General features: G+C 42.5%; 1 protein-coding gene across 4 annotated transcripts in view; it reads right to left on the bottom strand.

Moving 5' to 3' along the window:
* The window catches only part of COP1 (COP1 E3 ubiquitin ligase), a 129,847-nt gene that overhangs the window by 19,627 nt on the left and 87,646 nt on the right, over window positions 1-22,574 (bottom strand). For all 4 annotated transcript variants that reach the window (XR_012043363.1, XM_072867326.1, XM_072867327.1 and 1 more), the window contains 3 exons: window positions 18,398-18,515; window positions 14,381-14,505; window positions 13,103-13,263 (listed from right to left, as the gene is read on the bottom strand). Coding sequence is in view for 3 of the 4 variants with exons in the window: in XM_072867326.1 (XP_072723427.1) it covers window positions 13,103-13,263; window positions 14,381-14,505; window positions 18,398-18,515 (404 nt within the window). In the remaining variant the exon portion in view is untranslated. The remainder of the gene's footprint in view (window positions 1-13,102; window positions 13,264-14,380; window positions 14,506-18,397; window positions 18,516-22,574) is intronic.

The raw sequence follows: 22,574 nt of genomic DNA, 5'->3' as shown, positions 1-22,574 counted from the left end.
CCCCATGCTCTCTCCTTGACATTCTGGAAGGGTGAAAACCAAATGACATCCTTACTTTGTTCTAGGCTGTAACTGGAGATTTAGGACAACCTCGTGGCTCTACATGCTTCCTGCTAGAAAACAGGAGATTAAAAAAAGACATTAATTCTTAAAAGCACAGTTTTGTTAGCATCACTGCACTGGCAGCGCACAGTCAGGGATGGCGGCAGCAAGGGGAGCAGTGGATCATGCTGCGGCTCTGCCAGACAAGCTGCCCAACAGGCTCGGGTAGCTGGAGTCTGAGCTTGTCTTTCTCTGGGTTCCCAGAGAGGAAACAAAACTACATTAAGGTACTTAATTTTCCATCCTGGCGACTCCACAAACCCAGCAGCGGCTTGGTTAATGGCAGACCTTTAAGCTGTCAGAGGCTTTTACAGGTGGAGTGGAGCCCTTTTTCTTATTGCACACCAAAATAATTTCTAGCTAATATACCACACAGATTTAACCCATGCCATACAACACCTCCCAACAACTTTATTCCAAAAAAAAAACCCCTAGAAAGCATTTTACTTTCTAATGAGCCAGCAAATGAGTAAAAACCATCCTTCTTCATATGATGTACTCACAAGCAGCTCTCAAACGCTTGTGGTTTCTCAGCATTGCAAGACCGAAAAAGGTTTTCAATAAAGGGAGATCTGGGTAATGTTCTACATCACTGTTTAAGGACAATTCAATCATCTTTGTTCTGGATTAAAGTCTTGCTCCCGATTAATCTTAACAGAGCAATGAATAGGAAATCCACGTCCCAGGAAGTAGGAAAGATTTTATCTTTAAACCCAATTCACAAGTAAAATAATCTCTCTCACAATGGATAATTCTGCTACTGTTCAAGTTATTTTCACACATTGGGTATAAAAAAAAATTATCTCTAGATATCTCAAATTGAACTGACTGTTTTTAACGCTCCCTGTCATTTTGAATGCAGGCAAAGACTAACAATACTGTATCAAAAAGAGGAGCTCAACAATCAAGAAATCCATTAAGCTATCAATGACACTAATAGCAAAAAGGAAGTTTAAAAAGAATCAAGTATATAAAGAAAAAAAATAATGTCATTTTCCTACTGGGATTATAGGAGTGAACAAAACCCCTTGTGTTGTGACACAGTACCTCTGATTTTATAATATCCTTCAGCTACATAAATATTAGAATACAAACCTGAGCTCTGCTGACAAAGGATGAGGGAAGACAAACAAACATTTCTGGCATATGGGTTTTTTTTAGCTAATCTGCTTCATCCTCCCTCGATTTTAGGTATTCTTTCTGAAGAGATGCTGCTGTTGACTCTCTCCTCAGACACCACAGTGCTGGAGCTGGACCACACAACAGGTACCCCCTGCTTTCCTCTCCGCCTGACGATGCCTCAAACGTTTTGGAGCAGTGATGGTGAGAAATACAGGATACAGTACCGTGGATATAGGAAAACAAAAAAAGCTGTCATCTTGCTAGGACTCAACACAACTTATTTCTTGTCACAGCAAACTTAGTGTACTGCTACAGTCATCAGCAGAAAAGCTCCTGTGAAGAGTTCATGATCATCTACTGCCCTAGCTATAGCTTCCAAGGAAGAAATAAATGAAAGTATAAAGAAATGGCCTCTAAAAAAAGCCAAGCACACAGCACATACACAGTATGCATTTGTCTGGATAAGGAGAGACAGAGACGATGGGGCTTGGTGTGCATCACATTCTTTACTTCATTACCTTTGATTTGCAGTGAGCTGGACTCAAATTCCACATTCATGTGTTATCCAAAATTAATAGAGAAGCCCCAGCCTGGCTGAGAATATACTTGTCCATATCAAACTCACCTCAAACCTGCTTGCAAAGGAAAACAATGGAAACTTCAAAAATCTGTACAAAAATGAGTTTTCACAGCTCCCCTCCCCACTGCAGAATGGGTAATTTCCAGGTTCACAATGAATAGCAAAAGCCAAAGATTTAGTGACTGTGGTGGGCTTATGAGGAGACGACTGTCCTTGTCCACACCCATGTGTTAGACAGCTCTGCTCTTGGGGAAAACTAAGGAGCTTTACAACAGGAAGAAGAAGGATGGCTGCAGAGGATGGCCAAGAGGCAAGGAGAGGGTCTGAGTTTGCATTCAAGGATACACTGGAAAAGCAGCAGCCAAATTGCATCCCTTCACCCTGTAACCATACATCTATCAAGCATTTATCTAAAAAAATCTCTAAAGTGGTATTTTTCTTATACAAACATCTGAGCATCAGCAGAGTGAGTTTTCACAGTGTGGATCTTAGCTTACTTTTGGTAAGGTAAATATATATATTCTGAAGTCTTGAAACAAAGAAAACTCACAAGTTCCCAGTGCAGGTTGCTGCCTGCTATAACACTAGAAGAAAAGTTTCACAAGCTGCTAACTCCTGTTTTACTTCAGATTTTCATGCATTTTCCAACAGTTTAAATTACTTTTTTTTGCATTGTCAAGCCAAGAATGAACCTAACAAAAACAGAAAGCTGACAATGAGATGAATCCTTTTGTACTAAATAAGGACATTTGTATTTCACTCCCATCTCGTTTTGCCCAAATTTATCTTTTCAAATGCTGGAGCTAACGTGCAAGTTGTGAAGCAAGGCACACACAGAAGCACTATTAACCTCCTATTTTAATCAAGGATATTTCACTCTAAACAAGTCAAGTTTTCCCCCAAGCACTAACTCCCCACACAGGCTTGCTGTTATTTGGTGGTCGGAAGAAACTTGGCCAAAGCAGTCTGCTTTGTAGAAGGTCTTGGAAGAAAAAGGCAACGAGGTCTCAACTGATCAACCTAGAAACTAGGAAGAAAAAATCATGTATGCCTGATTTACACTCAGAGACTTGGACAGTGATGCTGAGCCTCTGCCAGCACGGGCAGTGAGTAGGGATGCAGCTTCTCCTCCTCCTGCTGCAGTTAATTTCTGTGCTATCTGCAGATTACAGGTAAGAGGAATTTTTTTTATTTAATGGATCTGAACCAATCTTTCTTCCCAGTATATGTAATACTGCTTATCTTCCCTCCAGTATCTCTCATTATTATAAGTAAATGGGAAACAATGCACTGTCTCATCTGCCAGCTCCCCAGGCTGCCCTGGCTATACCTCTCTGCTTAACTTAATATTCACCTCAGACATACTAAAGTGAAACAGAAAATCTGGTACTGCACCAAACAGCTCACTTCTCTCCAGCTTTAGCAACCAGATAAGAGTTTTGGAAGCAATTATGATATACAATAACATATAAGAGACATAATTGTTTGAAGCAGTGCTTCCCTTGCAGAATTCAGGACGCCTCGTGCAAGGGTGAACGCAACCCCATTCAGCTGCACAACCCCAAATTTAACAGTATCATTTCTGTCTAAAAGGTACTCATTAAATTACTAAACATACATTTCCTGCCATACTGGCTTTCCCTTCCTTAGAAAGGACCGATTATTAGAATTCTATGTGTATCCTATATAAAGTAATTATATATCCTAATTACATATTCAGGTAGTTTCAATTCAGACATGAGATTGCTTTGAAAGGAACGACCATTTTCACTTTGTGCATGTAGCTAGCTCATCTAGCATCAGCTAGAATTAAATCAGAACAGCACCAAAATGAAACTAAGTCTTTTTTATATAGGTTAAAAGGATACAAATCCGTGTTGCTGTTGGAAAACCAGTCTGAGCAGTTGTTTTTACAAGGAGTGTCATAAAAGCCTTAATTCTTGCTTTACCAACACGCAATGCGATCGGTATTAAGCTGGTCACAGGTTACTGGGTTTCAAAATGCTTTGGGGTTTTGTTACTGACAACAGAAGGGCAGAAGGTATATGAAAACCTTCAGAACAGTTGCCCAAAACCAAGCAGTAACTATATTAATGCAGAGACCTACACAAAGTAAAGCTTTTGCAGAGAAAACCACCTGTGCATAAATGCTTCTACTTCCATTTCACCCAGAGTTTAAATTATCTGATCAAAATCTTGTGCTGGAAAGAAAAAAAAAATCAGTTCATATTTTTTCCACTTCATTTAGACTCTGTAAAACATGACAACCTGCCATTAAAATTGCTTAATTAGGAGCGGTAGAGCAGGTTTATGCAGCTCATAAGCTGTGACTACTGAATGGTGGTGGCCTGGCAGGACTTGCCATTGATACATGCACTGAAGAATGGGAAAAAAAAAAAGAGACAATATTGTGGGGTTGCTTTGACTGTAATTGAAGTGGTGTCACCTGTTAGAGGGAATGAGGTTATAAACCCACCTTCAAACAGCAGTGACAGCAGGCCACCAGCAGTGAGGGTTTCAAATACCCTCGGTGCAGGAATTCTGCTGCTGCATTGAAGTCGACTTCAAAACCAGTGGTTAGCCCAATGCCAATGGCTTTTCAAAACCTACTTCACTCTCTCTCGCTTTGCTCTTGCTGGTCTGAAACCACAGTCCTTCTTTAGCACTAAGTATTGAGAAATGCAGCTTTACCCCTGCAGCTCCCATCTTAAATGGCCCCCTTCATCTGCTTCATAAAACAGTGAATACTGGCTGACTTACTGAGATTAGCTCTGAGCATTCAGACCTCATCCCACTGGCACTTTGTGCCAAGCAGAGACTTCAGCAGATAGATGGCACTTCAAAAAAAAGCCAGCATGAACCTAGCAGTGGAAAGGATAGCAAAAGCTGCTCATGTAGGAGATGCCCTGACTCAGAAAAGACCAGCTTTGGTTGGAGCTTGAGATCAGGCAATAGATGCTGGCTCAGTACCTGAAATACTTGCCTGGCTCCTACAATGACTTAGTGCTTTCAGGGGGCTCTGCTCCAGGACACTATACATAATATACATTATAAAAACGCCAGAAAATACTAGGGATGAGCCTTCCTACCCATCAAAGGCTAAGAGTTGCAGGGGAAGAGACAGAGCACACCTGCCACCTTTAATCCCTAGGGCAATAGAGGGTGAAATGCCTGCGAGACAAAGGCATAACGCTAAGAACAAGCATGGGAAGAGAGGAGCTTACAACTCACAATAAGCAAGTCTCCAGGCATCACCTAAGAAACAAAACAAAAACCCACAAAACCCCCAAACCTTACAAAAGGCTAATCAATTATTTAATCAGCATCTCTAGAACCCAGAAGGATAGGTATCAGAGTTCAGAACAAGTGGCCCAACAGCAGCACTGCAGAGGTTGGGTGGGAAGGGAAAACAGTTGTACAATTATCTAATTCTAAAAGCAAGTGCTCTCTCAATACGAATCTGCTCTTTTTCTCTTTCCACCCCAATATATAATATAAGGGTGACCCTGAGTATCACCCTAATACAAAAAATTTTCTATTAAGTTGTACTGTTTGGGTCATAGCTTATACGAAGGGCCACACAATACATACTGCTGCACTTCAGCTTGTACCTTGGAAAACTATGGTTCAGTAGGGAGTTGGGGATGGAGTCAGGAATGAAGTCTGGGTTCCAGGTGAATTCCTGACTTGGGTTCATCTGTAATAAGAACTCATACTTGAATAAAGAATTGATGGTTACTAAAGCAGCAGAGTCCCAACAGGAGAGAAACATCCACTTAAAAGTTTAATGACAGCTGCACAGAGACTTCTTTGTGTCCCCAGTTCACAGCATGTATCATACCAATACAATTTGTGATTGTATTGGGATGCTCTTATTATTTAAAGCCTAGGAAACAACAAGAGCCTGCTCAGACCTCTGCTTGCACCAGCAGTGAACTACAATCCATTATCTGTACAGCTGCACCATTGGGATTAGCTACTGGAACTGTAATGTCAACAGCACTCAGAGTTATGTCAACCACTATGTCATTCACTTGCTCTAGGAAAGAGATGACTCTAAGGAGGACCGAGGTCCTATCTAGAGCACACCGCCTACTTCTCTTGGCATTACAAGAGACACTTTGGTAAGCAAATACCAGCTGTAAAAGTCTGAAAGAGTAAATGCTGCTTTCATTCAAGAAACGTGCACAACTTTGATCTGCCTTCACTTCAAAAAAACATCAACCCCTTGGCAATTTTCTGCAATTATACAGGAAAAAAGCCTCACCTTGCAAAAGGAGAGAGAAGTTGAATTTGCAAATGTAAACTTAAAACCAACAAAGAAGAAAAACCTGAGCCACCTACATTTCTTGGAGAAGCTATTCTTAAAATAGAAGCTAGAATGATATCAGCATGCTGCAGTACCACAGGGGACCTGAACTTCCAGAACTGAACAAAAGCAACAGACTCATCCCCTCTGTTCGCATCGGTGGCATGGCCAGCTACTCCACATCTAGGAAAAGAAGAGTTAACATAGGCACTGATGTACCAGCCACCTGCCGGCGTGCCACCTTGAGCCCTGAAACAGCAAAATAAGTGGTGGAATACACCTTTTTCCCCCCAAACACACTATATGGGAGGAGCACAGTGAACAGAGGTTGGGGCTATCAGGGAATTGCCTGGCTCCCTTCACCCCTGCCCAGGCTCAACTGCAGCAGCAGTGTGGTCCAGCAAGTGACTGCCCTCATCAGGAGGAAGCTCAGAGGGTGTCCTGCAACCAGGGAGAGGCAATACTGAAAGAACATTTACCAATATTTTTATTCTTCTACAGAAGACTAGAAATTAAACACTTTATCCTAAAGCCTGTCATTTGCATAATCACATTATCAAGATGGTCTTTCATATGGACCAAAGTGTCAACACACTGAAATTTCAACATAATGCATGAACTGTTAATAATAGAGTATGATTTTTTTCCACAAAGTTCTCTGCAGTTGGACTCCAGGGGTTGTGATGAGGAGTAAAATATTGTTAGTCATCTGAGTATTTTTTAATTAATCCTCCTTAGCCACAGAAAAGAGCCCAAAATGAGCATTTGAAGAGATATAGGTATGAAAGTATATGAGCATTTTCAGCACAAAGAAGCATACATACTGAACTTGTGACATCTTTTATCTGCAAGGTAGGAATTATTCTGCATATGAAAATAGTTTTCAAGCAGCATATAAAACAATATATACAGTGTGTGTTGGCATACATAAGTTCTATGCTAAGACTGGGGGGGCGGGGGGATGCATGCATGCATCAAGCATGCATGATGTATGATGTCTCTTTTATATTCTGGGTTCCACTTGTTTTTAATGAAGATTTGAGATTTTCAAATGAGTAAGGGAGGAATAGACATGAAAAAGGTAGGATGGAAGAGAAATAAAATATATTTACTACCTAAGGAAAGTGCAAAGCAGCAAAGTAATAAAAGCCAAAGAAAACTTCTTGTTTAAAGCATTGCCAATGGCCAGAAAGCAGAGGGCATGTCAAGAGGAGTGGGAAGCTAACACACAGACAGCTGCAAGCTTCACAGCACACATGCTACAGGGCTTAGACAGCTTCCACAGGAGGAAGGAAAATCTTTGAAGATTTTCAGGAAGGGGAGACAAACGAGTAGAATAAACCTGATCAAAGTCATATCTCCTTGCTTTTCTTAAAAGCTGCTCATTCTTAGCCTCCCATAAACTGCTGTGCATTTCAATCACAAGAGAGAAGATGAAGACCACCACGTTTCCAGGATGAAGTAGTAGCGTGGTATTGCATCAGAGAATAATCTGCAAGAATACTGGTTTGGGAGATGCTGCACATGAATGCTATGGGACAGCTCTGGTCTAGGAAAGAAAGGATGAGTCAGAAAACAGCAGGCGCTCTCCCTGAAAATACTGCGGTTGGAGCTACTCATGCTGTTGCCTGTGCCAGCAGCTGGTATCAGAGGCAGGCAAGGGACAGCTTGGATCTGATCACTCCAGGCAGGCATTTATCTCATAAGCTTTAGATTACTACCTAGGTGTATCTTAACCGACATCTGAATTAGTTGAGGATGCTGCAAAAATAAAACACTGAGTTGAAGCTGGAAGTCAAAATTGTCACCAATTTTGAGCCTTTAAAATTTCAGCAACAAAGTAGAACAAAAAAAAAAATCAAGTCTTACACTTGTTTTCCCCCCAAAATCCCATTGGAATTCATATTTCAAGTTACAAGAGATGTAGTTACAGTCGGTACAAGTTACTTAAGACAGACACTGAATAAGCATTTGGTTATTTGGGAATGACAAAGGAGGTTTCATTTTTAATGTTCATAAGTCATCCAAATTAATTAGCGCTTTAAAATGGCAATGAATCACTTCCCGAAATAATTTGTATTGGCTAAATTAATTCCACCAAAGGGAGCCAATTTGCCGATTGTAAATTATCAGAGTCCCTGACTAGCTCCTGTGTACGTTGTGTACCATTTATTAGGCTACTGGGAAACAAAGGATGGCTACTTTTCATCAGTGAACAAGATTACAGCCCTATTAAGTGACCAGCTTATTGCAGTACAATTATAGGTTTCTATTTAAAGAATTCAAGCCAGACATCATTAAGAAACAAAGCTGAATGTTCAGAGGAAAGGAAAAATAAACAGAAGGAAAGCTCACTTTCTGAAGAGATGAATCAAAACCCCTATTTGAAGGGAATATTTCCATCCTCTTAGATTAACAAAGAGAAGTTCAGAGATGCAAGACTAATTATGAAGATACTTCCATCATATGACAGTGCTAAAGGCAACCTGAAGCCCAGAGCCTGCTTCTCTCACTTGCAGCTAGATGATTGTTTCAAGACTCCCCTAAATTAAAATGACTTTAGAAGAGCAACAACGAGGTGAGGAAACACACACACAAGTTTCTGCTCTCCCCTGTCAGACAGAGGAGATGCTTTCATAGCACTGCCATGCTGCTGCTGAGAGCCTTCCTTCCAAGTGCCAGGAGACCTCTGCATCCATCCAGCATGTACCACCACCCACCTGCTCACTGCAGCAAGATGACTTAAAGTCTGCAGCACTGTTCTCAATGGATTTCCTTTCTTTACCCCTCTAAAAGAAAAAAATGTACATAAATCTTTACCTAAGCTAATTTGCATGGCATTCTTCTGCTCTTATCTGCATCTCCTCACTGGTATCAAAGCCTCAACATTTCTGCTTGAGAAATCTTTCCCCGGCTAACCTGCTTATCAGCAGTAATGAATACTCATGCAAACAGGTACAAAATTAAATGGCTTCTTTACAGTGATTATGATAGATTGAGCCATGCTTAATCTACATAATCAAATTGCTTCTGTGTTCAGTGGTAATATCTTTTTGCTGTCCTGGGAGCAGGTTCAGCCTTGGTTTCTCTTTTGACAGGTTCTTTCTGAGAAACACTAACCATGACTGGGAAAGGGGCTACTTGAGATGTAATTATTTAACACAGCTGTATGAGGCACATCTTGAACTCTGCAATATAGCAAAGCAGGTCCGAACGAAAGGTATCCCCTTTAGGGAAGGGGAAAACATCATGTAGGACACATAAGGGAAAATGAAGTACAAACCAATTTCCTCCAGCTGCTATCCATGTACCTAGACAAAACTGGAGTGACCCTCCCAAGACAGACAAAACATCCCTACCCACCTAGCTGCAGTGAGCTACTACCACTACTATAATTTCCTTTCGCTAGGCAAGAGCACCCCTATAGGCAAGAGCACCCCTATAGGCAAGAGCACCCCTATAGGCAAGAGCACCCCCTGCTTACGTGCTAATGAAATAGAACATATTTTCCAGTCTCAAGACCAGATTCACATTTAAAATCAAGCTGGCTAAATCTTGCTGAGGTGCCAGAAACAAAGGATGGCACAGGTATATTATAAAATCCTTGACTTGAGAAATAAAAAGATTTGGTTCAGGGAAGGTTCTGAAATGCATCCCTGTTTAATTCATGTTTATCAGGTCACTTAGGCCAAAAGTGTCCTGAAGCCTTCTCTACTTTGAAATATTGATCAAATTTAGAGTAAAATGAGAAGTGAGAAAGTTTTCCCTACAAACTATAAGTGCTATTTAAAAAAATATTAAACACCCTATTCACCTTCATCCAAAACACAGCATCAAAAGAAGCAGAGCAAAGGTTTGCTTCCTGATGTACCTGCTGAGAGATTTCTTTGTTTGCTTGGGGATTTTTTTTTTTTGCAGTCTAACAAAACTAACAAAACTATAGCCTACAAGCTAGTGCCTATTTTTAAGCATTACTTAAGTGAAAAGTGAGTAAGCCTGATGCAAAATGCTAATAAGCACTTACGGAGAACAATTTATCTCCCTTGTTATGGCTTTGACACAGGTGGAAAGAAGGTACTGGCTGGACCTCTGTGGTTGGAAAGGTGACAGCTCTAGCAAAAAGGTCTCTGCATCTTTGTAAGCGATGAAAAACCAACGCAGAGGAAAAAAACAAAAAGATGGGTTCTGGCAAGGGCTGCTGGCACAGCTTGACTTCAGCTCAGGAGGAAGTAAAAGCTTGAATTACACAAAAATAGATTTAAGAAAGAATCAATGACATTTCATCTGAAAGTTTTAGTTAAGTTTTAATTAGGATCTGAGATTTTGCACTTAAGTGCATGAAATGAAGGAGTACATGTACTCATGCTTCCCAAGATAACTGGCAGATCTGAAACTTACTCATCTCATCTCAAAAGGTTAATTAAAGAACAATCCTTGAGAGCAACACTGTAGGGAAACAGAGGAGAGTCTGCTCCACCAGGAAGCCCTGGGGAAAGGCTGCACACAGCACCCACATCTCCCCCCTTGGAAACACTCCAGGTAGCAAACTGAAGCTACTGCCCAGTGACCATGGCATGGAGAGAAGCGAGATGGCTTTGAACCAGCCCAGCAAGGCACAGAGAACAGCACACCCACAGCAGCATAATGCTTACTCACCATGCTCCCTGCAGCTCTGGGGCAGGTTTCCCAGCCCACACTGGGCTCTGTGTTGCTGCTAGGCTGGAGCTGCTTCAATGCACATGCCCTTCAGCAGAGCAGGCACACTCACCGCCAGCGGTGAAAGGTAGGTGTGGTAACTCTTATAATTAGGAAACTAAGGCAGAGTGACTCACCCAGGATCAAAATCTGCAATTAAGCCAGAAATAGGCTGTGGGTTCCCCAGTTCCCACAGATGCTGACAGCACTGTGAGGCAAAGGCCTTCTCTAGTTCATCTGAGCATCACTAAAACACACATCAGCTTTTACAGAAGCCTATATACATGAAGCTAATTTGAAAAATTTCATGCCAAATTTAAGAAATGTTATCAAAATGGAGAATAAAAGTTTCATCGTTTGAGCAAGACTTTGTGGACATAAGTGACCTTTGGCTGTGCAGTAATTTAATTTCCTAAGAACATGAACAAAGTCTCAATTAGGTCGGAGAGGACCGCTGCACCAGTATAAGAGGGAAGAGAAATGTGCAGCTGCATTGGTGAAGAGTACTTATTGTCTCGGGGGGACGGAAGATATGGTGCAAGGAAGCATTAAGGCCTCTTGGCAAAAGCAAGCGAGGCTGCTTGCTCAGTATGTAAAGCAGGATAGCATGCAGCACAGGCAGAGGTAAAACACAGAAGCAGAACACTCAGCCAGTGGCTCTCAGATCACACGCAGCTTTTTGCTGCTTTCTTTGCAAATGAGAGCCAGGTACTGTGGCTGCCATGGGAGAAGCAGGCTAATTTAGAAGCAGCCCAGGGAAACCAGGGAACGATAAAAAAAATTATCAGAATAGCGACCGATTCTAAATGCTGCTTAATGGACTGAAGCCTGAATGTTATTTGGTGCAATCTTGATGGACCTGATTTAGCTATTACATTTTTGCACAATATTTTTCATACTGGTTATGAAGAATTGCTTGACAGCCCTTGGTGACCGCTCAAAAGTTTCTCAGTCACTTAAGCAGAACGTCTATCAGAGTAAAGCACATTAATCAGAGAAAAGGCTGATAAGGAGCAGATAGCAACAGAAATAACACCAGGGGTGAGACATCACTTAGTCTGTTGCCTGTAGAAAAGCTGCACAGGAGGTCAGTGGGTAGGACAACCCAACAGAGAAATGCTGCAGTGAAGAAAGTTCAGAGAAGGGCATTTCTGGACACACAGGTTCCCGCAGCACATTTTTATCCAGTAGAAAGATGGATTACGCAACTTCTAACAGCCACTCTTCATCTGAGACATGACATCTGTGTATACCAAATCCTCCTAAATCCCCAGCCAGAAAGAAGCTGGTAACCCTACATCACTTAGTCTCATGCCCACCGTTCAACCACAACAGTCCACTTTTTACTTTAAATTGAAACTGCAATTTCAGATGCTTGGGTTTATTTTTACTTTGATTCAGAAGCGTCTATCTGAAGTAAGTTTATGCCACTGACAACTGAATCATAGTTGTGGGGGCAGTTTCTTCATACAGAAACAGACTGGTAGACATTACCCTTCCAAAACACTGTCTTTGTGAATGCAACATCTCAGGACATCAATTAGGCAACGTTCCACTTTATCTACTTGGAAGACTGTATTTGGGATGAGCTCTTCTCCTCCCCCTCTCAACAAACCCATTAAGTATCTGATCTGCAAACTCTTGTACATACAAGAAAGTTACTTGCTCAAGGTTTTTTTTATGCAAGGTTTTCAAGAGCGCTCTGAATTTAAAAGCAGCATTTTGCTCTCCAGAGCAGCCTCGTGCTGAAAGGCCACTCTCACAAAAGCTGCGTCAGGTCTGCCTGCAGCATTAGTACACATGCTACGTGTATGAATTGTCACTGGAACAGTCATTGAGGTGACTGCAGCCTGGGCTCGCCTCCTTTACATACCTACTCATTGAAACACAGGGGCTGTATTTCAATGAGCAAGCCCATATAAACACAGTAACATTAAGATAAGGCTCCACAGCGAGTATCTGCAGGTGCCTTCATTAAAGCAACAAAAGAAACCTGCTAATGCACCCACAAAAAACATTAAGTGCCAGAAATACAATGCTGCTTTTGGGATTTCAGATGCCAAGTAGAGAAATTCAGACACCCAGGTGGAAGAGTTAAGAGCACAGCAGTCCCTTCTCCTCCAGCATCCCCCAGCCTTTCAGTTACCCTGCACATCTTCACGTTCTTATGCCGATCTGCAATACCCATAAACAGGAAAATACGAAGTGCAGTCAAACCCTCAGCAATGCTGTTTCGTGAGAAAGCAGGAGGCATTCCTTTCGCACCCGGCTGGGTGCCTGAGCAGAAAGCTTACCCCATCTGGTAGTGCCCTCCAGCATACAGCACTCACAAACTCATTTGTGTCATCTTCTTTCCGGTCCTTGTCCAGGACACTTTTGACCGTATCAAACTTGAACGTCAGCAGTGTCTTTGAGAGGCCCTTATAGTATAGGTAAAGGGAATTATTTTCACTTCCTAGAAATAAAAACAAATACACAAGATTAGGTTCTGGTAGCAGGCACAGAAATACAGCTTCTTAGCTCTTTCATTGTTTAAGACAAGACAAGACAAGACTAGACACTTCCTCCTTGTAGTTATCACACTTGTGGTTCCTGGGCAACTGGGAATGCTCCACAGCAAACTTTGACGATGCTTAATAACAGAACCAGGTTTTATTACATGACAACTGCAGTATGCAGCGCACTTGCAAAACATACAGGATCCCATCTGTCCCCCATAACTTTCTTAGGGCAGAACAGAGCATCTACGCTATCACATGAAACACTGCTATACCCAGCCAGCTCGGCATTACAGCTCTGAGGCAGGTAGCACTGTCACAGTTTTGCTTGCTGTAATCAAGTACGACAGTTTGGTCTGTGGAGGTTTAAGTAAGAGATACTAGACAGTGTGCAGGCTTTATATAGAATTCATCCCAATTTCTGCCTTGCAAGCTCTACAGAGATCAGAGTATACACAAGCTAAGGTCCTCCCTTTAGTTCTGGCACAGCTGTCCAACTCATCCCACAGCAATCAGCCTGTCACTGCTTTCCCACCAAGACCTGTGGATTTACAGAGGTTCAACAGTCCAACCTAAGCAGTGAAAAGACAGAAACCGCCGAAGGGGTAACTGCTTCAGGATGATTTAGTCTTCTAGGGAGCTGTCCACAATGAGGGCATTAGCACTTCACCATGCAGAATGCCATACCAAGTGACAAGTATAGGACCCACTCATGTGGTCCAGGCTACTGCCCTTCCTTAGAAGGACGCATGAGGATGTGTCAGTTGATAAACTTGAAAGACCTAAGTGATACCAACAGTGGCTACATTAGCAGTTGAATTCTGGTGACAGCAAGTCTGAATCGTCATGTACGAAGAACTCATCTGAAATGGGAGAAAACCAAGTACAGACCCCCTTAGGTCAGAGCTCCTTACGCCATTCCCTGGGAAGGGAAGGAAGGTGGAAGTTCAGAATAATCCTCTATTAAAAAGTCCATGCAGCTATGTAGCACAACTGCTGGTGTGCTTTGCAACTGGAGAGGCACCAGCTCCGAGGAGTCCCATCAGCGTTTGTCAGGATGGCTGCTCTACTCACCACAGGCAATGTAGTCTCCATTGGATGCGAGCCCTACGAAATTCTTCTCGTTGATGTGACCCTTGAAGGAGCGCAAGCAGTGAGGCTTCCCTACATTCCACAGCTTCAGCTGACTGTCTGTGGACCTGAAAACAATACCTAAAAGTTACCCTGCTGGCATATGGCAGGTACTCCTCACTTGCAACCCTGCTCCTTAACACCCTACTTGCAGTGTAAATTTAGGAAGTCTTAGTGCACTCCAGGAGATTTATCCCACTTTCAATCATTTACAGGAAAGGTATCACATTATTTTAGAAGCTTGTCAAAACACATTACACATTTGAATAAAAAACTTCCCCCAAGTATTACTCTTCCTTTCTCCTATCAATTAGAGAGTCCTCCACTGAACTGTACAGCCTTTGAGTCATCACTGCCTCCTCCACATCCTCACAGATCCAGGACACATTGAATTTATTTTTTTTTAAACTTCTACAGCATGTACAAAATCTGTTCCCTACTCCGTGCTGGCTACGACTCTCATTCATGCCTTTACGGGACTCGGGTAGGAAACAGCCTCCTCCCTCTCCAGCTGCCCTGAAAGCATGTTCTCCTCCTCCTGCCCAATACCAAGCAGCAGCATATAAAAACCTATGGGGGCTCAGAGTTGCTATTAGCATTAAATTGATGTGGTTTTCTCATGTGTAATTGAGACTGCATGGATACAGATCTCAAACTTCCACTTTTTTCACCTTGGCAGCAAAGCTAAGTATTACTATTAAAAATATACAAACTCTGTTGGGATTAAATCAAAATTGATGTTTTCCATTGTTCCCCCAGATGCAAACATACCTGCCTTCAAAATGTTTTTCTATTTACTGCGAGCAAACATTTTCCCTTTGGCAAAAGAAAGGAGGTGGAGGTAGTCTCCTCTCCCTGGCAGAGCTCAACTGAAAGAGATCCCAGGTTTCCCGGAGATACAGGATTAATTTCTTCCCCCAAACCTGAGGGACACAAGCCCCTCTCACTTCCCAGGCGTTATTCTTTAGCAAATCGCCAGGCTCTGCTATTCTGGCACTCACTGACTTACAGCAATACACTCCACAGTAGGTGAAGAAACACTGATGTGGTGGGACCGGAGCCCTGTGAAGCCACCCTTGAGGAAATGGGTAGTGCTGTTCTGATCTTAAATTTGAAAGAGATTGGGAGCAGGACCTGTCAGTCTCCTGGGTGGGAGGAAAAGGAGGTAGGTGACACTCCCCTCTTACAAGTCACATCACCCAACCTTACTGCTTTCTGAATATTAAGAGCTGAAGGGAAAAAACCCCACCCAATATCCATCAAATATTACCGACGATATAACAAATTAACCCTGCACCAATGTCACATTTACCTAAAAATATAGCACAAAAGAGTAGAGATGCACCTCATACTACACTGCTAAAACCTTATCTCAGCTCTCAACGACAGCTGGAATGACAAAGGAGCGATAAGGGAACTGCAGCAAGATTTGTTAGTCATTTGTAATAATAGTACGAGGTCAGATCAGAACAAAAGGTATGAACTTTATCTGTAATACTGTGACTTAAGTAGGAGTGCTTTCCTCATCCCAGGTCTTGACCAAGGGGGGGGGCCTAAAACAGAGTATTCAGCTTCTCTGCCTCATGCTTGTTCCACATCCATCCCTGCCCTACACTGCTGCTCACTCTCCCTTCCCTTCTCTTGTCCTTATCACAGTAGCAGCACAGCTCATAGAAAGGGCAAAAAGGTATATACTACTGCTTTTTTGGCCCACAAGTACAGGGAGGTGCCTTCTGTGCTATTAGGACAGCCACATTTTTAAAACACTGCTTTTAAAAGCTTCAGAGTAGCCTGGAAACTAAACTTTTCTTGAAGGCAGGGTAAAGCAGCAAAAGATTAATCCCTGGTCTACAAGCTGTCAGATTCTTGTGACAGCTTTTCTGCTATTAGCTAACCCATCAAAAAGACCTCATATATATAGGCACTTAACCTCTGTGTTTTAGTAGCATACATTCTAGATCTCTTCATTAAAATAAAAACACTTAAAGTCTATTACTAATGGAATGCTTTTACTGTTAACAAATTCCCATCAAGCTCTAGCCATGTTTGCATTGCTTAGGCTAAGCATGCCATAAAAGAAGGAAGTTATCTGCCACTGGACCGCAAGGAGAGGAAAAGGCCATTGATCCCACTAGCGTTACACTGCTCTTCTGCTTTCATACCCTTTCCAAAAAAATATAATGGATGCGCTGCTGTTAAATCTGTCTCTCTGTAAATCAGCAGTGCAATCAATGTGCTGTGCTAAATAACAGGCAGTTCTGAACACCCTTGAGGTCAAAACCTAACTCTACAAGGCAAAGTAAATCAATGCAATCTATAAAACAGCTTTAGCTAGAAATCTAGAGAATCTGAATATACATATAATTTTTTCTTAAAAGAAATCAGTGCTTGATTTTTGGGAATCACTACTGCTGTCTCCTCTCCTCAATTTGCAAGAGACAGACATGAAAAATAACTTACTCTCTCTGACATTTCTTTCTGTTCATGCAGAAAAAGACACATGAACCCTCCAGTTAGCCCTCTCACCCTGTTGTTGCCTGTCCAAGTCTGACAGCTCTATTGATATTCCCCCCAGGACTGTGGGATAAGCTTTCTCAGATGGTCAGCTCAAGCAGGACAGGGCCATTCTGTCCTGAAACATCCCATGGATGATGCTCCCCTTGATCATAGCTGTAAAACATTCCCAGCCTCCTCCTGCTTCTATTAAACACTTTCTTCTTACCCAGATTTGGTTCAAAGCATTAATTTAATTTTCTCTGTGTTCTAGGTATGAATTTGCACCCTTATAATGTTACTGGAAATAGGAAGAGAGGAGCTGATTAAATATGAACAGTACCAGAAGCCACCAAGGAATCTTCCATCACACAGCTCAGCGTAACTCACTAGCAGCCTGAATACACCTTAAAATGCTCTGCTTTGGCTCCAGGCTTCTAGAGCAAACTGTGTGAAAACACAGGATAGAGCCAAGCTGGATAATCATTGGCTCGGTACAAGGCAGCAGGTGTAATTTCTGGGACTAGATCTACCCCTGTGATCCATCCCTGCTGCCCTTGGGTGTTATACACAAGCGTGTTGAGATCAAAGCTTCCCCTGCAGCCCCCCAAGGTTGCTTGCATTTTGCCCACTGTGTAAGAGGGGCTCACCTCTGGTTTATTTAACAGGCTTGTAGCCAGTCATTCAAACCTTTCACTATGTGATCTGACAGACACGCTCATTCCCACGTGACTGAAAACCTACCCAGAACTGAGGCAGCTGCATCTGGCTTTGGGGCAGACACATCTGGCCATGTAACTGAACAGAAGCTGTAGAATATTACTCTTCAGGGCCTCCATAGCAGACCTTATGGTCTACCCTGTCTGAAAAGCTGCTCGCCATTAGGACCACAAAACACAACTTCTCCTTGTCTACTTTCTAACCCAAGTATAATCCTAAAAAGGGCCTTCAAAGAGCAGATTAATAAATTACCAGGGAACAGATCAGTCAGTCCTACTTGAGTCACTTTCAGGCTGTGGCTAAACCTCCTCTTCAAACATAGCAGCACCATTTAATCACTTCTGTTGCTCATCAGCTGTGTTTTACCACAGATTACTATCTTCAGGGCTCTGCCAGCAGCCTCCTCTACATCAGAGTTCTGGTCAGGAGCATCCTCAGCACACACAGCACTTTGTAAAGGGAGAGTACACCTGCAGCTTCCCAAAGTCAGGGCTTATGGTCAGGAGCTGCATCTAGTTGTCTTTGTATTCCTCTTAAGCTTTTTAGCTCCGCAACACAGAGCAGAGCCAACTGACACCAGGAATGAATTTCTATTTTTGTCTTAGAAAAAAGCAATGATCTGCTTCCCTAAAGCACAGCAGCCAGTGTGCGTGCCCACCCACACAGGTGAACTTGCACGACGACCCTGAAGAGCGCTGGAAAGCAAGGGCTACAAAGTTTTTAGCCTACATAAAAGGCAATACTTACGCAGAGACAATTTCTTCCCCACTCACAAATTTTGCGTAGGAGACTGCCTTGCGATGCCCTTTGAACACCATGATGGGCTGCTTAGTGTTGCGAAGATCGTAGTAGTGAACACAGTGATCTGGAGATGAGAAGGAAGAACAGCAAAATTTAATCAGATGGGAAGTATGCACAGGACCTCAAAGTCAGCTCACAAAACTCCTGCCTGCAGCTTCCACATCTCACTTGAAGTTTCATCTAGGATAAACAGTCTGCACTATAGCAAAGGAGTGTTTAAGCAGGCTTGTTAAAACAGACCCAAAATTCAATCTGTAAAGGTCTAAGCAGCCTTTCAAAGAGTCAGTGAGGGGAAAAGGTGCATTCACATATGTCTGCTCATACATGTGTCCTTCTGCAAACTCCACTTGGCCCATGTACAAGCCAGCAGCAAAAAGGACTCTCGCCTCTCCTGCCTGCCTTCTTGGCTCCCTGCCCAGCCACTCTAATTGCCATTTCTAATTCCCTGCACCCCCTTCTCCTTCCTCAATCTGTCCCCTCTTGGAAAACTGTTGAAGAACTCTAGGCTAAAAACCTCAGTCTGTTTGCTACTTAAATGGGATCACGGAAAATAGGGATTAAATTTCTCATGCTTACCCTAAATGGGTAACCTCCATGCTTTTGTTTTTTGCTTCTCTCCTTTGATTTTATTACCAATTGAGAGAATTAGCATTTCTCCTAATGAGAGAACAGACTAAATTCCAGTTCTTCTTAAGATTTAATTCACAGCTGTGCTGCAGTGCCACAACCACATAAAAGGGATCGCAACAGAATTAACAATACATATTATTTTCTGCACAAGTGTCAATTCCCCAGAAAATAGAAAAATAAGAATAGAAAACCCCACAAGACCCAAGTCCCAAACACCCCCAGTGCTCTTTCCAGCTCAGCAAGCTTAATAAGCTTCTCCCTGCCCAACTTTCAGCCTTTAATGTTGAACTTCATTTAATTATCCCTTGCTATTCTGGAAGCACAGGGAGGGAAGGCCACACATGCAAGGAAATCAAGCCGGATGCCTTTCTCACCAAGGAACTTGCAATACCCAGATGTCAGCTTAAAACTGCTCTGACCCTCCTCCCACTGAAATAACACCCCACCAATGGAAGTTTATCACAAAGATTACATGGAAATGAATTTAAATGCCAATAGCTATGGTTATTTTTGTACTTGCACAGTGTTTCAAAGCAGGGCTCTCAGTCATACAAACAACACCCAGCTGTCTCAAAATCCCATGTGGTTTGAGAGATAACTGGATTTACATCTATCAGGCTACAGCAACCGCTGTCAGACTGGCAAGGGTAGCTTCTCGCTCATATGAACAGGGTAATTGGTGGCCATAGCAGGACGGGGCAGCTGTGTCAAACACCTCCAGTAAAATGAGGTAAGCAGGCAAGTCGCCTTCCCCTTTAAGTGCTTCCAGTATCTTGCTCTCCGCATAAGATGATGGGTTCGGAGGCTTCTCTGGTAAGAGGTTTCTGGCTCTCTCCCTCCTCGCCGTGTAAAAGCAGATGCTCCAAACAGCCACACCAAGTTTTCTCCACCACTTACACCAAACTGTCAAATTACCTAGTTGTGTGGAAACCCAGCAGCTATTGTGCCCATTACGGCTAGCACTGAAACACTGGGAAGTGCCATACCACCAAGCGCTCTTTCAAACACTCCTGTTTCTTCTAGCTCCAAAATATTTACCCTCCGAACAGCTGACACTATTGACCAAAATCCCAGAGTGTTGCTACCCTTTGAGCATTTTAATTAGCTTTAGAACAAGATGATGTTGCAACAGGCTTATTCAATAAAGAAGTTAATTTTCAAAAGGACTTTGAATTAAGCATTAACAGTCCTTTAACAAGATTTGGGCATCCTGCTCCCTTCCACCTGCTTGAAAGCTTGAGCCAAAAAATTCCAGTTTCTCATCTGGCTGGTGTACCTGCTACAGGAGCTATGAAACAGTTAACTGGCAATTGTTATTTTAATGAGCAGAATGATTCTAGCAGGGCTTTCTATTAGGAGCCAGTTAGTGGATAAGCCTTTCAAGCCTATTTTTGATCCCAGTTTCAACCTCCTCTCCAGCTGGTCTGTCATTAGGATACCTTTTGAGCACCAGATTTCATCCTTCAGAGGGTGGCAGGGAAAGGGGTGCCTGTGGATGCCTGCATGAGAGCAGCTAGAGCAATGCAGAGAGGAAAGAGCTAGAGCAGGAAAGACAAGTCCATTTGCAGAGCAGAGACACAAAGTTGCATTCACCTTCTAACTATCACAATAAACAGCCCGAAGCCTGCCGGCATCCGGCCCCAGTACTGCATGTGCCTCTTGGCATCAGCAGGGCAATCAATCACTGTCTGCTCTGATCACCACAAGTCCGAGGGAATAGGCAAGGCCAGTGGGTTCTAAAATTAGCCACTTAATTATTAATTGATTATTTCAGCAGCCGAAGTGTTTGTGCCCAATTGAGTTTTTTTAAAATTCAATTGAAGCAGCTATTTTTAAGTAGATATATGAAGACAAATGCTCACTGCATTCATTAAAATCAGAACAGGTGGTCATGTTTTACAATTAAAGAGATACTCTCTCGTAGGCCATATGGACTTTCTGAAAACATGATAAAAATGCCATCTGCTGAGGAAGCAGAGAGCCCAAAAGTGAAGCTAAATGAGAAAAATACAACTCCCAGGTACCCTGGCAGCAGCCTCGCCTGGTGGAGTTTGATGAGCTGAAATTGTCTGCAATCGGCAGCATCCTCAGCACATCAGCAGGTCTGAGGAGAGGTGCTCTGGAAAGCTCAGAAAAGAAATTAATCCTAAGAGCAAGCTGAAGGTAAGAAAAATAGATTGGGCATTGAGGGGAATCAAACACTTCCCCGAACTCTGCAAGAACCCATAAGCTCAGCCAGCATCCCACTGCTGGCTCCTGCCCTTGGCATCCCCGGAAGACCACAGAGCAGACTCTGCCACTAACCAGTGGCACACAGGGGTATTTGCTTCTTGTTTTGCTCCTCAGACATGAGTATTAAAATCATCATTTGGCAATTTTTTTTCAGATCTACAGTTTCCACCCCAACCAGAAAACTCACTTAGAACAATTTCAACTTGGAAATGACATTTCCACAGTTAAACGCCTCATCCCTAACCCTTCGGCAGCAACAGCTCACTGCTTTACTTTTTCTTCTGCATTCAGGCTTAATTGAAATATATATGAGATAATGGGAAAGAACATGTATATATACCATAACGAATTAAACACTCTGAAGCAATTCTTGTCTAGTTCAATGTCACTGCAGAAGCTGAGCATGACAGTTCTGCTGCTGTGCTTTCTGAATTCAAATGTTTGCTGGCAGCCCATATTTTATTTTATTTTATATATATATATTATTTTTGTTAAGTGATCACAGAAGGCAGAGAAAGGGCAGTTAAGCTCTGCCACTGCTGCTTAGAGGTCTCTGACCACAAGTCTGAGTTTTTAAATAGTGCTTTTCCAGAATGCTCAAGAACTGCTTACTTCCCTTAAGACGCCACCACTTTCACCTTTGAGCCATCTAGTGACAACTAATCAAGAACACAGACTTTTCCAAACTTCTGAAAGATCTCACCACCTCTTCAGGAAATATAACCCGCATCAGCAAAGGATAGCATCCCTCGTTGTTCAGCAGCTCATAAATTCACAAGACTCCAGCTGGCAGGAGCAGGGCAAAAGGGAAGGATGGTTTTGTGATGTACAAGGTAAAGTGATCAGCACCTTCTCAATCTCAGTCCTCGGACCCACCTTAGTTGCAGGGATAGGGACACAACGAACGAACTGATGATGTCGTTACATGATCTTAGGAAACCAGGTTAAACACTTCTAAAAAAGAGCTGGGAATTGCTAATGGAGCCAGCAGCATCTTAGGTAATTTCAGAGCTGTTCAGAAAGATGGAATTGCTCTTGGATTTTTAGTTGTTTAAACAAAACAAAAGGCAAAGTCTATTTTTGCCAAAAGTTATTTTCCTTACACTTAGGTTTGTTAATAAAATTCACAAAACAGCTGTTACTAGCAGGCTTTAGGCTCACATCACCTCTTGCAAAGCTCTTAAAAATGTACTGAGAATCAGCAACTCCAGAAAGAGTAGGCAAGGGTTAGGAAAGAGCACCACACAGCAGCAGTTTATGT

Source organism: Ciconia boyciana, chromosome 7 (genome assembly GCF_034638445.1).
Source record: "Ciconia boyciana chromosome 7, ASM3463844v1, whole genome shotgun sequence".
NCBI classification, from domain to species: Eukaryota; Metazoa; Chordata; class Aves; order Ciconiiformes; family Ciconiidae; genus Ciconia; species Ciconia boyciana.
This window is presented reverse-complemented; position numbering and strand designations above follow the sequence as displayed.